Source organism: Kickxella alabastrina, assembly GCF_025024165.1.
Source record: "Kickxella alabastrina strain RSA 675 chromosome Unknown BX661scaffold_9, whole genome shotgun sequence".
Classification (NCBI taxonomy): Eukaryota; Fungi; Kickxellomycota; class Kickxellomycetes; order Kickxellales; family Kickxellaceae; genus Kickxella; species Kickxella alabastrina.
The window spans coordinates 99,001-114,755 of NW_026251480.1; the positions used below are offsets into that span (position 1 = coordinate 99,001).

The following is a 15,755-nucleotide window of genomic DNA, read 5'->3' on the forward strand; positions in this document are numbered from 1 at the left end:
TGGACAAAATCGTCAGGTACATGTTTGATAGAGTAATGCTGTCGGAAATTAGCATGTATTCCTGCTGTGATGCATTGGTCATATTGGCACCAGAGTTGGTCGTGATCATGTTCTGCTACATCCTTCTGTGCAGCTTACTCTTATGTGCACAAATGCCAAATACCAAGTAGAGTAGTATCAGAGCTGTTGGGCACAAATTTCCTTTGTAGTCCAACGCCCACCAGTTGCCTTTTTATTTGTGAGTACTAAGACAGTTATAAAAAAGGATAAACAACAACATTTATTAGTTATTCCTTCTTTCTTTTCTTAGTTTTTAGACAAAATATATTTTAATAGTTCCTTGAATACACTCGCCTACAAGAGCAATTGCCAGACTACAATGTGTGGCAATGGGAAGCTGTGTGATGACGTGTGCATGTTCAATGCTCTCAAGGATCTCAGAGTGGAGGTTGAGCTTGGATTTGATGAGCAAGTGTGCATGCTGTGATGCACCATTGAGCTTATGTATGTTAATGAGAGAATTCAATAAGTATATTAAATTTATATTCCGTAAAAACTAAGAGAAGAGCAAGAACTAATACATGTTCTTGATGTTTTGTTCTTTTTTATGACTGTGAGTCTTAGTGCTCACAAATAAAAGGGCAACTGATGAGCATTGGTGTAAGATCAGAAATGGGGCTGGATCATGTGATAGCGTAGGCTTATGAAATATGTTTGTGATATTTCATGCATGCAGCGATTTCTGGGTAGTGAGCTCCTCAGCTTTTCTTGTAGTCTTTTATGATATATGTATAGTCTAACTAGCATTATTCCCATTACCTTTGGTAGCACCTCAAATCTGACAACCTGCATTTCCTCATCAAGGACTAACTGTGTAATGCGAATAAAGCTGGTTATAATAAATATTACTTAAAAAGACTACGAAAAGAGTTAAAGAGCTCACTATTCGGAATTCACTGCATGCATGAAATATCACAAACATATTTCATAAGCCTACGCTATCACATGATCCAGCCCCATTTTTAATGTTATAGATTGACAAACTGGCTGAAAAACAAATATAAATATAAATATTAAAAAACAGTAACTGTAATAAAACTTATTCGTACTAACTAATTTTATTAAAAATCCACTATAAGGGAGCTTAAAGAGCTCCGCTTATCTATTCGAAACTATTGCCCGTGAAAATAGAAATCGCAATCGTAAACAATCACAATTTCAAACAATCGCAATTTCCCAATTGCAATTGTCACGTGGCATTGCAATAATTAATGTCACAGTAATGCAAAGCCTCAGACTGACGAGGACCAGCTGAAGCCTATGTCAATCAGTGCACTGAAAGCTGCATGTGCAAACGACCAAATTGAGGAATGGGGTGTGAAAAAACGAGCAAAGAGAAACTTTGCAAGTTCTATTTAAAGAAAGAAATAGATAAAGTTCTAAGCTAAAAGAAAGAAAGTAAAGAAACTGAGGAAAGCTGTCTCTTATATATGAGACAGCAAGTGAAGATAAGAAAAGTAAATAAAAGAGAAGGATACTTTAGAACCTTCTGGTCTTGCAATCATCTTACAGTATGCAAGAGGGAATTCCGTCAAGACAGAGTTCCACCAAAAACAGAATTCCAACAATGTCAGCCTGGCCGTTCCACAAAAAGTCCATATTGCATAGTAAATCAGTCAGCAGTAGTAGCTGCTTAATCCAAGGAATGCACAGATGTCTGTGATCGTCTCTGGTGTGCACCACTCTTTAACAGAATCCACTTTGCATGGATCAGTTGTGAAACCCTTGCCTGAAATGACAACCCAAGGAAGTCGACCATGTCTTAGAAGAATAAACAATTTTCGGGTTTTGTGAATAGGTTGTGCTCTTTGAGGCAGGCAAGCACAGCATCAAAATCTTTTGCATGGTCAGCATTATTCTTTGAAATGACTCAAATGTTGTCTAGGTAAACAATGCACATTTTGCCAAGTAGGTCGTGCAACACATGGTACATAACATGTTGGAAGATGGCAAAGACATTTGTCAGTCTGAAAGGTAGAACTGTGAATTCAAATGACCCTCATTTTATGTGGAAAATGGTTTTGGCAATGTCTGCATTGCAAATCTGCACATGGTGGTAAGTGTGGTGCCCAACACACATTTCAAGCCACTATCTTCCCTTTTCAAGAATCAAGATCACCATCATGGCCACTATACACATTTCTGTTATTGCTGGCTGACATCAAGGAACACCATGATGTTTACAGCACTGCCCACACAGCACTTCCCCCTTTTCAGTTCCTAAAGTAACTTTTGATACTTGAATATATCGATTTAGACCCACATTTTTATAGAGCACAACATATTTTTTTGTGAGGTGTAAAAACCAATTTTATTTTATTTTAGAACTTGCAAGTTTATATTTCAGCAGACGTGCCACTCATCATCTATAAAGAAAACAACAACAGAAACTATGGCACTTAGACGCCGCTCTCCAGGACTCCCCTACAACCTGGGCCTGGAAGACAACTTTACTGCATTTACCGTCTTTGAGGATCTGATACTTCAAGGGAATTATGACATGTACAACGACGAAGATATTTACTATGTAATGAACAACTTCCTTCAGGTATGGTGGAGACATGTTCAGCGAACCAGGCTGGTCGAGAGCCTGATGCAAACCAACCCAAACGAGATTGCAGACCTAATGGACTGTTTTACGATGACGATTAGGTTGCATGAGAAGGTTGAGGAGCAAGTGGAAATTTACCTTAATTACAAGAAAGTACACCCATTGTTCCTCCCTAGTGAACCAAGCTGTAGCAGCCCCTTCACTGAGTCAGCACTCCCTCGAAGCCAACCTAAGATTGTGTTCCCCACATTTGGTGTGAATGACAAGTCGATGATGAAGTTTTCCGATTTCCTTGTGCATTTCGAAAATGCACTCAATGCCATTAAGATGGGCCCTGGGGAATGGGGTGGGCACTTTATGGTTAATGTCAGTGGTGAACTGCTTGAATTCTTCACCGACCACTGTAGCAAGATTGATGACTGGGACATAGCCCATGGTAAGATAGAAGCACACTACCTGGGTATTCAGTATCATGCCAGGCAGGCATGCCAGCTCAGCAAACTGACAATTGATGAGGGTGAAATGCTCCTTCAGTGCATGAAGCGCCAGCTGGTACTACACTGCCACTTCATGGCAAAGGGTTCTGAGGTTGAATTTATGTTTTGGACGATGCTGGGGAAACTGCCCGCTGAGGTTCAGGACTATGTCGAACTTCACCTGCCAGAGGTGGAGTACACACCAAGAGACCTCCTGTCTTTCCTTGAGTCTGCACGAGTGGCACACATGCCCTACATCAAGACTGCTAACTGAGCTAGTGGTGCAGTAGGCCAGGCCAGTAATAGCAATAATGCCAGCAAGAGCAAGGAGGCAACCAACAAATGGTGTGAATTCCATTGCTCACATACACACAATTCCACTGATTGCAATGCTCAGAAGCAGCAAGTAGTGACAGTGTCGACAACCAAGCCCACGACAGGTGGAGCCATGACTAATGGCTCAACAAACATGACCTGCTTCAAGTGTCACCAGGTCGGACATTTTGCATCCAGATCCCCGACGAAAGTGCAGTCAGCCAATGTCAGGTTGACGCATGTAACTGGGGCTAATCAGCCACCAGTGGATGCCGATCCACCTCTAGCACCATTGTACATTGACGGGCAGGTTGCGATGGCATTGATTGACAGTGGGGCTGACACAGTGCTCCTCTGCCAAGAGTTTGTAGCACACCATAGGATTGCAACCCTACCAGCCATGCTACAGGTCACCAGTTTTGGCGAGAAGCCATCCCTGGTCGACAGGATGACAGTGCCACTGCGCCTGCAGTGTGGCCAAATGAATGAGATGGTTTCATGCTTTGTTGCTCCTTCAAGCACAAAATACCAGATCACTATTGGACGCCTGCTGTTTGCATGGATTGGTATACAGTGTTGGAATTCCGTTCTTAGTGGAACTCCGTCATGACGGAATTCCGTCTTGCATACTGTAAGATGGTTGCAAGACCAGAGGTTTCTAAAGTATCCTTCTGGTTTATTTATAACTTTCTTATCTTCACTTGCTGTCTCCTATATAAGAGACAGCTTTCCTCAGTCTTTTCACTTTCTTTCTTTAGCTTAGAACTTTATCTTTTTCTTCCTTTTAAATATAACTTGCAAACCTTTTCTTTGCTCAGCTTTGCTCGTTTTTCACATACAGTTGGCCAATGTGCCTTTCAAGCTCATTGATGCCTTTGCACTAACAGTGATTATGGAGACGCCAATACCATCACTCATACATGATGAGTGCAACACCACTTTTGATGGTCCACATGCAAAATTAATGACTGTAATTGAGCCGCTGCTTGCTGCAAATCAAGCTACTCCAGCAGACGCAGCCTGTCCAGTTCCAGAGGCACTTGTGCACCTGCCCACACAGCCGGGGAAGACTGTATTCAAACGACAATACCCTTTGGCCAATGCAGCATGCCCTGTTGTTGACGCACAGATCACTGAGTGGCTCAAGACAGGCACTATTGAGACTGTGCCAATGCTGTCGGTGTTCAACACACTGATGTTCCCAATTCCGAAGAAGGATGCCAGCAGTAATAAAACACTCCATCAAATTTGCCATGATTTTAGGCAGCTGAATGCTATATTGGAGCCAGATCTTTATCCCATCCCACTGATCAGTGACATCTTTGCTGTGCTTGCAGGTGCAACCATTTTTTCGACAATCGACCTCAAGTCAGCATTCCACTGGTTTCCCATAGTGCCAGAGGACCAGTACAAAACGGCGTTTACATGGAATAACACACAGTATGTGTTCTACCGGGCACCATTTGGTCTGAAGACACTGCCATCAGTTTTCCAACATGTGATGCAGCAACTCTTTGGGCACATTCCATTCATGCTCTGCTACATCGACGACATTGTCATCTACTCACAGTCAGTTGAGGAGCACAGAAAACATGTTGTGCATGTGCTGCAAATTCTCATGGCAAACTGCCTTGTTGTGAATCCTGGCAAGTGTCATTTTATATCAGCACATATTCGGCTGTTGGGTTTCATGATCACACCAAGCGGCAAACAAATGGATCTAGAGCGCCTAGTGCAGGTGGAATCATAGACCATCCCACACACGATTAAGGAGCTTCAGCATATCCTGGGTGTTGCAAACTATCTGCGCGAGCATATACCAATTATGTCCATGGTCACAGCACCACTCAATGCACTTTGCAATGCAGACAACCTCACTGCAGCCTAGACGGATAGGCACACAGAAGCACTGGGTGATCTGCAACAGGCCATTGCACATGCACTTTCACTGTCATTCCCTAATGATAATCTGTCTTTTCAAGTGGCAACAGATGCGTCCAACACTGGCATTGGTGCAGTGCTCTACCAGGTGTATGCAAATGGTGTTCACCATTATCTCTCATGTGTCTCACGTTCGCTCAACCATGCTGAGCGTAATTATTCGGCTACCAAGTATGAGCTGCTGGGAATTGTCTATGCACTATGCAGCTTCCATAAATACCTTTATGGTCGGCACTTCACACTTTTTACAGATTACAAGGTGCTGACCTACATGCACTCCCAGGATCATCTGAATGCCATGTTGATTGGCTGGTTTGATGAGCTTTCATCCTACGATTTTGCAGTTGTGCATCGCCCAGGAGTTGACAACATCCTCCCTGACCATCTCTCTCATGTGTAAAATGCACTTGTGGGGGGTGAAGACATGCCGGTTGCAGCCGCGCATGTCTTGCAAGTATTAATCGATGACCCCACCCAGCACATAAACCTGGTCAAAATGCAACACCTGCAGGGGCACTTTGGCATTAAAGCTGTTGCAGGTGCATTACATGCTGCTGGTCACACTTGGCCAGGTATGTGCAGGGATATTGCCAACTACATTGCCACTTGTGTTGTCTGTCAGCAGCACAACACACCAGTTGTGCACCATCAACTGCAGACCATTTCGTCGGATACACCATTCCAACATGTTGCTGTCGACCTGGCAGGACCATTCCCGACATCCAGCAATGGCAACAATTACCTACATGTGTTGATTGACATTCACACACGATTTGTGTATTTAGAGGCTATCCCAGACAAGCAAGCTAAGACCATTGCAGCATTCTGGACGCGCATTTTCGGCAATTTTGGCTTCCCCAAGATCATTCAGTCAGACAATGGTGGCAAGTTTGTTAACCGAATTGCCAAGCACCTTACACAAGCATCTGGCATCGACCATCGTCTGATTATGGCATACCATCCATGAGCCAATGGTGCTGCTGAGCGTACAGTGCAGACGGCCAGCCAGGTTATCAGCAAGCTAGTGGCAAGATGCAAAGTGACATGGGACTGCTGTGTTCCTTTTGCACAATATGCAAAGAACACCAAGATTTCTGCACGTCATGGTTTTACGCCTTTCTTTACCATGTTTGGGCGTGAGCCAAACATGCTTGCCGACCACACTGATGAAGAGTTGCTAAATGTGGAGATCACCACTGAACAGATCAAGCAGTTACATGAACTTGCACTTGGCATTTAAGGTACTCTCTTTGCAACAATGGCACAGCACACAGCTGTCACCAATGACAGGCAAACTGCACGATTCAAGAACAGGCACAAGATAATGGAGTTTGAGGTTGGAGCAGCAGTCCTTATCTGTGGTGAGTGCATGCACAAACTTGAGGCCAAGCATACTGGTCCTTACTGCATTGTCGCTGTAGTAGCACCTGGCATCTACAAATTGGAGGACATGACATGTGAACCACTGCCGCACAATTATACAACATCACAGCTTATTCCTCTTGCATCAGCACCCAACTTTGATGAAACTCATGCCGAGGTGTTAGCCATCACCAGGCACAAGAACACATGTGGTGATATCCACTACTTAGTTGACTGGCTTGATAGCGACAGCACCTGGGAGACGAAAAGTAACTTTAACTCACTGGATCTGATTCAGGAGTACTGGGACAAGATTACCGACCAGTCTTATAGGGAGTGATGTGGTGCCCAACACACATTTCAAGCCACTATCTTCCCTTTTCAAGAATCAAGATCGCCATCATGGCCACTATACACATTTCTGTTATTGCTGGCTGACATCAAGGAACACCATGATGTTTACAGTGCTGCCCACACAGCATTGCCCCCTTTTTCAGTGAAGTAAGTAATTTTTAAGACTTGAATATATCGATTTAGACCCACATTTTTATAGAGCATGACAGTAAGCCTGTACCAAATCGATTTTCGAAAAAGCTTTTGTGCCACAGGTGTTGTCAAGCAAGTCTATATGTGGCATTGTGATTGTGTCTTTTATTGTTACTGCATTCAAACAATAGTAGTCAACACATAGGCACATTAATCTATCCATTTTCTTGACAAAGAGGACTGATGCATCCCATAGAAAAGATAATGGGCAGATATACCCCTTTGCAAGTAAGTCGGTCACTTGTCGGTCTAGTTCATCCATTTCTGCATGTGACAGGTGGTATGGTGCCCTGGCCACAGGTGCTGTGCCATTATGTATGTGTATTTTCATTTTAGGGCCGCCTGGTGGTGGTCGTTTGGAGGGCGGCTGATCAAGGACTTGGGTATATCTAGTATGTAGCTCCTGCAACACACTGTCTTGTGTCGCTGTGGTTGCTGCCTCACAAATTACTAGATTGGTATCATTGTCAGGAAATGTAATTTGTAGTCATCCTCATTTCTCAATTTGGTCGTTTGTGCATGCAGCTTTCAGTGCACTGATTGGCATAGGCTTCAGCTGGTCCTCATCAGTCTGAGGCTTTGCATTATCCCAGATGGACTAGCTTTTCCCGCCATAGTCAAATGTCACCTTGTCAAGGTAGCTGTGGATTATGGCCTTGTGTTTTTTTAGCAAATTATTTCCTAATATTATATCCTTGGAAACTGGAGGAACAAGGCAATGTACTATAATTATTAGGTTGCTTAGGAGGCACAGCATTACTGTGCACAACTTGGTGCAGTTCTTGTAATGTGCGCCATTGGCCAGTTATATTGGCTGGCTGTGTTGTAGTCGTTTAGATTTCAGTTTAAGTTGGTCATGGTTCTGTTTGTTGATGATGATTATTTGTTATCCATTGTCGATGACCACATGGATAGCTTTTGTGTCTATAGTTGCATTTAAAAGTAGTTGGGGGCTCAGGTGAGGTTTGTCTGTTAATAGCAGTTTTATTTAGGGGTAAACGGAAATTTCAGAGATGATAAGGGCAGAGGACTCATGTCCACTCATGCCCTGTTGGAATTACGTCTTGCATACTCTAAAATGATTGCAAGACCAGAAGTTTCTAAAGTATCCTTCTATTTTATTTATCTTTCTTATCTTCACTCACTGTCTCCTATATAAGAGACAGCTTTCCTCAATCTCTTCACTTTCTTTCTTTAGCTTAGAAATTAATCTGAGAAAAACGAGCAAAGCTGAGCAAAGAGAAGCTTTGTAAGTTATATTTAAATGGAAAAAAGATAAAGAGTCTTATCTTTCTCTATCTCTTTCTCTCTCTATCTCTTTTTCTATTTCTTATCTATTTTTCTCTTTAGATATTTTATTATCAATCCTTTTATTTTTATACTTCAACCCTGACCATTTTTTTGTTGTTCTTGTTCCCATGTCGTTGGATAAGCTCCAATTTAATGGGCACAACATGCCCTATTGTCTGTGGGCCTCTAAGGTGTGCAACCTTTTGTATGCCAAGGACTGTCATGAAGCTGTGGCTGGCAACTTGGTTACCAATGATGCAAACGGATTCAAGGTCTTCACTCCTGCTAATGCCATCAAGAATGGGAGGGCTGCAAGCATTATCATGGATGCAATTTCTGACTCTGCCTGCCTGCTTTACTGAAAGCACAGCCTTTGAGATGTGGGCCACACTTAACACCACATTTGACATCAGGACTACAGATATTCTTATCAGTGAGCTGCGTGAGCTTCTGAACACTGCCATGGCATCTGGTGACAACCCTGTGGAGTACTGGGTTGAGTCAGAAAGCAAGTGAAACATGTTTCCCCACCTCAATCTTGATCCCAAGACCATTAGTCCACTTGTGCGCCTTGCTGGCCTTTCTGAGGAGTACAGTTCTGTCAGGGACAAATTCTCCAATGTCTCACCTACCAAGCTCAAGACTGCTGATATTCTTGCAGCTATTAAGGATGCTTTTACACTGCACCAAGCTGCTGCATCTACTCACACTAAGGCCAGTGGCTACACCATCTCAGCTTCTTCCTCACTGCTCTGTCAGCTCTGTGACAAGCCTGGTCACATTGCCAAGCACTGCCCCTCAGTTGGACATGATACTACTGACTCAGCATCAGGCAGCAAGGGCTCTTCCAGGTCTGTTTTCATAGGCGGACTTTCTCACCTGGTTGCTGGCTCAAGCATATCTGCTCAGCCTTTGCTCAGCAACCCATCTGCCTGGATGCTAGACTCTGGTGCTATGGCCAACACAACACCACACAGAGAGGATTTTGTCAGCTACGCACTCTGCTCAGGAGATATCATGGGCATGTCTGGTGCAGTTACCAAGATCTGTGGTGTTGGCCAAGTCAGTGTTGGTGACAATGACAGCAACTTTGTAATATGCAATGTTTGCCATGTGCCCAAGTCAGTGATGAACATGCTGTCAATCAGCAACATTTTACAGCATGGGCTGGATGTGCTCTTTTCCGAAAATCGTGCATTTGTGTACTAGGATGGTGAAGCAATCATGGCAGCAGACTTTGAAGATGGTCTTTACTACATAGTCCCTGACACCTGTTATGACAAGCATCGACTGGCCAGAGCCCCAAAGCTGGTCTCAGCTGCAAGCATCCCATCTGCTGGCACTGTGCTGCCAACAAGCAAGCTGTCAAGAAAGTCTATCTCTGCCCTGGATGCTCATGTGCGGTTTGGGCATGCATCTGCACCCTACATCAAGCATGCAGCCAATACTCTTGGCCTGGAACTGGTGGGATCTGTAGACAAGCACTGTGAAGTGTGCTCTGTTGCCAAGCCAGCTGAGAAGCCACACAATGGCCACCTGCCACAAGCCAAGGCACCTCTTGAAGTGGTTTACTCTGATGTTGGTGTTGTGACTCATCCATCTGCTGAGCACAGCAAGTACTTTGTCACCTTCATAGATGACTACTCCCACAGTGTGCTTGTGTATTTCATGGAGTGCAAATCAGAAGTCATTGACAGATTCAAGCTGTATGTAGCCAAGATGGAGCACCAGCTGGATGCCAAGGTCAAAACATTGCATTCTGACAATGATGGTAAATACATCAATGGAGATATGAAGGCATTCTTTGAGGCCAATGGCATCTGCCAGGTTACCAGCTTCCCCCACACACCCCAGCAGAATAGAGTAGCTGAACGAACCAATCACACCCTGGTAGAGATGGCCAATGCCATGCTGCTGCAGTCTGGCGTCCCTCTTTATCTATGGGCTTTTGCCATTGTGCATGTGAAAAACAAGCAAAGCTGAGCAAAAAGAAGGTTTGCAAGTTATATTTAAAAGGAAGAAAAAGATAAAGTTCTAAGCTAAAGAAAAAAGTGAAGAGACTGAGGAAAGCTGTCTCTTATATAGGAGACAGCGAGTGAAGATAAGAAAGGTAAATAAAAGAGAAGGATACTTTTCTTTGTGGCAGCCAGTAGGCACCTGGGTCGGCATTGCTGCACTGGAATCCAAGGCTGCCACAAAGGAAAGTATTTAGGCAATGATTCCAAGTGCATGGTGCCTGCTTCAAACCATATAGGGAGCAGCATAGCTTGGGAACACTCTTGGTCTGGCCACCAGTTATGCCATCAGGAATCTCGACATATATGTCTTCTTCCAGGTCACCATGCAGGAAGGCAGTCTTGACGTCCATGGAGTGCAGCAGCCAGCCATGATAGGCTGCAAGTGCTATGACTATACAAATAGACTTGTAGGTCGCCACAGGTGCAAACACATCATAATAATCAATCCCAGGGTGCTGCTCAAAGCCTCTGACTACCAGGCGGCCCTTGTACAATGGTGGCTTGTCATCTGAGCCTTGCTTAACAACAGATACCCAGCATGTGCTCAGAGGGTGGATTGAGGATGAGCATGGGACAAGCCCAAACACCTCATTCTCAGCAATAGATGCCAACTCGCTTTTGATTGCAGTCTTCCACAAGGGTGCTTCCTCTGAGTGCATGGCCTGGATGTAGGATGTGGGGCCTGATACAGCCACACCACAGAACAGGGCACCATTGCTCTGTACCAGAGCATCTTGATCGTCATCATAGCTGTTGCTGTTATAGTCATAGTTGACATCATGGTTGAGCATGCTGGTGCTGTCAGCCTGCACTTTGTTATTCACTTGCCACCAGTCTGTTGTAGGCTGGCTGTTTCTAGTGGTGAGAGTGCCTTGCTCATGAGCAACAATGTCAGTGATTTGTGCTGGGGCTGCTGAGACTGCTGATCGACGGTTGAGCATGGGTGTTACTGGATCAGTAGCTCTGGCAGCAGTTGACGATAGCCTCAAAGGAGATGGGTTGGTTGGCTGGTGTTTGTGGACGTTGGCACTGGTGCTGGTAGTATCTTGAGCACTGCGGCTTGACAGAGATAATGGATGCCCAGAAAAAAGCTCTCTGCCTAGTGGCTCAGTAGTTGATGTACTGTTTCTGATGTTGCTGTTCCTGTTGCTGGTACTTGTGGCTGTGGCTGAAAAATGGCAAACTGGAGTGTGCTGGGGTGTTGAGCTAGGACTGTGCTCCTCATGGGCAGTGACAAATGAGGCATCAGTAAACTCAGATTCACTGTTGCTGTTGTTGTTGCCACATAGGATAGACTGGATTATTCTGCTGTTTCTCTGGCGCCTCTCCTGAACATGCCTCCACTTGTCCTCCTCTTGCAGCTGTGCCAGATGCAGGTCATCATCTTCATCAAACAGATCTGCTATGTGTATGGGGCCATGCTGTTATGTTAAAAATATATATTTGAACTGAATGAACTAAAAGAAAGCTAAAGGATAAACAGCCTCCACTGTTCATAGTCATTAGTATTTATATGTGCATATGAATTCCCGCATGTCCAAGTAGGGAATTAACTGGCGATTGATTCATTAATCAATCGCCAGAGACAAACCGCAATTTCTTGTATCACACATGCTGTGTGGGCATGTCAGTCATGTCTGACTCATGGAAGTAGAATGGTACAGAGGGTGCACTTTCATTGTAGAATGGAAATTCTGCATCCACAAACTTGGTTCTTGAGGTGTGTAGAACACGGCCAGTGTCTATGCAATACAGCAGCACCTTGCCATCCTTGGTTCCCAGGTACACACACTTCTGGGCATGCTCATCAAACTTAGAACGCAGCTCAGGAGGGTACTCACTCCAGACCAGACAGCCAATTGGATGGATGTTGGCAATGTTGCTGGCACTGTCAAGCTTCTCAAAAGGTGTGCTCATGTTAAGAGCATATTTGGGCAGACAGTTGAGCACCCAGTTAGCATGCACTGTTGGAATTCCGTTCTTGGTGGAACTCCGTCTTGAAGGAATTCCGTCTTGCATACTGTAAGATGATTGCAAGACCAGAAGTTTCTAAAGTATCCTTCTCTTTTATTTACCTTTTTTATCTTCACTCACTGTCTCCTATATAAGAGACAGCTTTCCTCAGTCTCTTCACTTTCTTTCTTTAGCTTAGAACTTTATCTTTTTCTTTAAATATAACTTGCAAACCTTCTCTTTGCTCTGCTTTTCTCGTTTTCACAGAAAGATATACTAATTAGCCACTGCTGTCATAGTATACCAAAACACATGAATAATATTTTATTGTATTTGCTGTTGCACAGCCTGAAGATATAAAAGTGCATGTCGAGGTTGAAAATCGTGAAACAAGTTTCCATCTGCATGCAGATTAATAGGGTGCTAATTGTATTATGCAGGTGTAAATTAGGGAAGCAGCATAATTGTGACATCAGACATGGGGGCCGAGTCACGTGACAACACAGACGCGTAAAATATGTTTATGATATTTTACGCGTACGGTGAATTCTGAATAGTGAGCTCTTTAGCTCTTTCCGTAGTCTCATTTTCATTAATATATATTATAACCTACACTATTCGGGTTACAATTATTGTAATGGGATTTGGACTAGCTATAATATATATTAATGAAAATGAGACTACGGAAAGAGCTAAAGAGCTCACTATTCAGAAATCGCTGTGTGCATGAAATATCACAACATATTTCATGGGTCTATGCTGTCATTGGACTCAGCCCCATTTCTGATGTCACAATAATGATACCCAAACATGCTCCCCATTTTGCAATGCACACGCGTGAGTGCACACATACGAAAAGCACAACATTGACTTGCCAAGATACCAGTCTGCTCTCAGAAGATCCAGTTCTCACCAACGAAGCGCACAATTGACAATGTGCACAACAAAGTCGACGAGTGTGATAGAAGGAATTGCGACTTGTCTCCGGCGATTGATTAATGAAGCAATCGCTAGTTAATCCCCTACTTGGATATGCAGGAATTCACACGCACACATAAATACTAATGAATATGAACAATGGAGGCTGTTCATCCCTTAGCTTTCTTTTAGTTTATTTGTTCAATATATATGTTTTTAACATAACAAGGCACATATATAAGATGAGGCCGGGCCTAGTAGTATTTTAGAAACATTAGTAATAAAACCTTTTATAAAACCACCCCTATTTTATAACACTAGAAAACTAGTGCTCCTCACATCCCCTCTTATTATAACAGGATATAGTAAGATATTATTTTATAAATTTTGCTTGAGCCTTGTCAACTATATATAATAGTTTTTTTTATGAAATTCTAATCTGATTGTAGTAAGTGATTTGTGTATTTGCAATGTTATATAAGAGGGGGGATGTAAGGAGCACTACTGTATTATTGTTAAAAGAAGTGGTAATAAATTTATAAAGTTTTATTACTAATGTTTCTAAAGTACTACTAGTGCCAGTCCCATCTCATATATGTGTCTTGTCATCTTTGTTTTGCACATTGTCAATTGTGCGCTTTGCTGGTGAGAACTGGATCTTCTGAGAGCAGACCGGTATCTTGGCAAGTCAATGTTGTGCTTTTCGTATGTGTGCACTCACGCGTGTGCATTGCAAAATGGGGGCATGTTTGGGCATCAATGTAATGCCTCCCTAATTTACGCCTGCATAATACAATTAGTGTCCTATCAATCGGCATGTAGATGAAAACCTGTTTTTTCGATTCTCAACCTCAACATCCACTTCTATATCTTCAGTCTGTGCAACAATCCCATCATCTTATATTCACTAGTTTTCAATTTAAACTTACAAAAAACTCATTTTCACAAATATGTCTACTTCAAACCCTGTTGTATCACTTAGAATTACTACTGACCGGCAGTCAACTGGAAATATCAACATTGTAATAAAACTTATTCGTACTAACTAATTTTTATTAAAAATCCACTATAAGGGAGCTTAAAGAGCTCCGCTTATCTATTCGAAACTATCGCCCGTGAAAATAGAAATCGCGATCGTAAACAATCACAATTTCAAACAATCGCAAATTCCCAATTGCAATTGTCACGTGACATCGCAATAATTGATGTCACAAACATTCTGCTGCGCACTGACGTTGTTCCCAAGACCACCAAAAACTTTCTCAAGCTGTGTACTGGCAGTGAGGGTTTTGGCTACACAGGTAGCCCATTCCATTGCATAATTCCCACCTTTATGGCACAGGGTGGTGACTTTACAAATGGGGATAGTACTGATGGCAAATCAATTTTCAGCACATCATTTGTAGATAAAACCTTTATTCTCAAGCACAATGAGCCAGGCACTGTGTCTATGGCAAATGCTGGCCCAGATACCAATGACTCTCAGTTTTTTTATATTCTTTGAGAAAATTCCCTGGCTTGATAACAGGCATGTCGTCTTTGGCAACATTATTGAGGGTATGGATGCTATCAGTAAAATTGAGGAATATAGCACAATGATGGGGTTGCCCAGTAAACGTGTCATTATATCTGATTGCTGCCAGCTCTTTTAGGGTTTCTTTATTTTTTACATTTTTTGTTTAATTTGAGAGCGAAATTCATATAATGATTGTTTTATAACTTATTTTACAGCAGTCACTGCACACATCATTTAGTTGGATTGCGCCAATTACAACCTGGGCCAGATATTAAAAGGCTAGTTTAACGTATCAATAAATCTCACATTAAACTAATTCCAAAACTCACTTAGGGAAGCCTCCAATTGAGTCCTTTTTAATTGCCATTTCATAGACAATTTAAAAGCTCCTCAAATGCTACTGTATAAATACCTATTTGGCATTAATCCAGTAGCTCGTAGCCTCTCAGCTCAAATGAGCTTATGAGATCACCTGTTTCGGCATCACACTCCCTTATCTGGTGAGTATGATACAGAGCTAATCCCCGATCACATTGTATGTGGATTAGCAGATCATGAGAGGTTTTGAAGCGGGCTCAGCCAACAGTAGTACTTCACATGAAACACACTAGCAAGTCTAAATACAGGCTCTTTCATGATAATATACAATATATACACGTACTCCAGTCTCTATCTGCAACAAGGCGAACGAGTTTTTTTGTGCAGTACAGACGCGAAATTATCGTGTAAAACGATCGATTAATCCGGAAATAATAGATTTTCCATTAATTTATATTTTTTGCTGCGCATAAAAATGTGAGTGCGCCATT

General features: G+C 42.8%; 2 protein-coding genes across 2 annotated transcripts; one reads left to right on the forward strand and one right to left on the reverse strand.

The window, feature by feature from the left end:
* Nucleotides 1–293: 293 nt before the first annotated feature.
* Nucleotides 294–567, forward strand: BX661DRAFT_181324 (uncharacterized protein). Its single transcript, XM_051535673.1, has one exon. The coding sequence runs from the start codon at nucleotides 390–392 to the stop codon at nucleotides 558–560; it is 171 nt and encodes a 56-aa protein (XP_051392082.1). The 5' UTR covers nucleotides 294–389; the 3' UTR covers nucleotides 561–567.
* A 13,842-nt stretch (nucleotides 568–14,409) lies between these two features.
* BX661DRAFT_220976 (uncharacterized protein) lies at nucleotides 14,410–15,076 on the reverse strand. Its single transcript, XM_051538829.1, has one exon. It carries the CDS (start codon nucleotides 15,052–15,054, stop codon nucleotides 14,827–14,829), a length of 228 nt encoding a protein of 75 aa, XP_051392083.1. The 5' UTR covers nucleotides 15,055–15,076; the 3' UTR covers nucleotides 14,410–14,826.
* Between the last annotated feature and the right edge of the window lie 679 nt (nucleotides 15,077–15,755).

Excerpts from the sequence above, each read along its gene's own strand:
- BX661DRAFT_181324 (XM_051535673.1), top strand. The coding sequence starts at position 390 with ATGGGAAGCTGTGTGATGACGTGTGCATGTTCAATGCTCTCAAGGATC.
- BX661DRAFT_220976 (XM_051538829.1), bottom strand. The coding sequence starts at position 15,054 with ATGACACGTTTACTGGGCAACCCCATCATTGTGCTATATTCCTCAATT.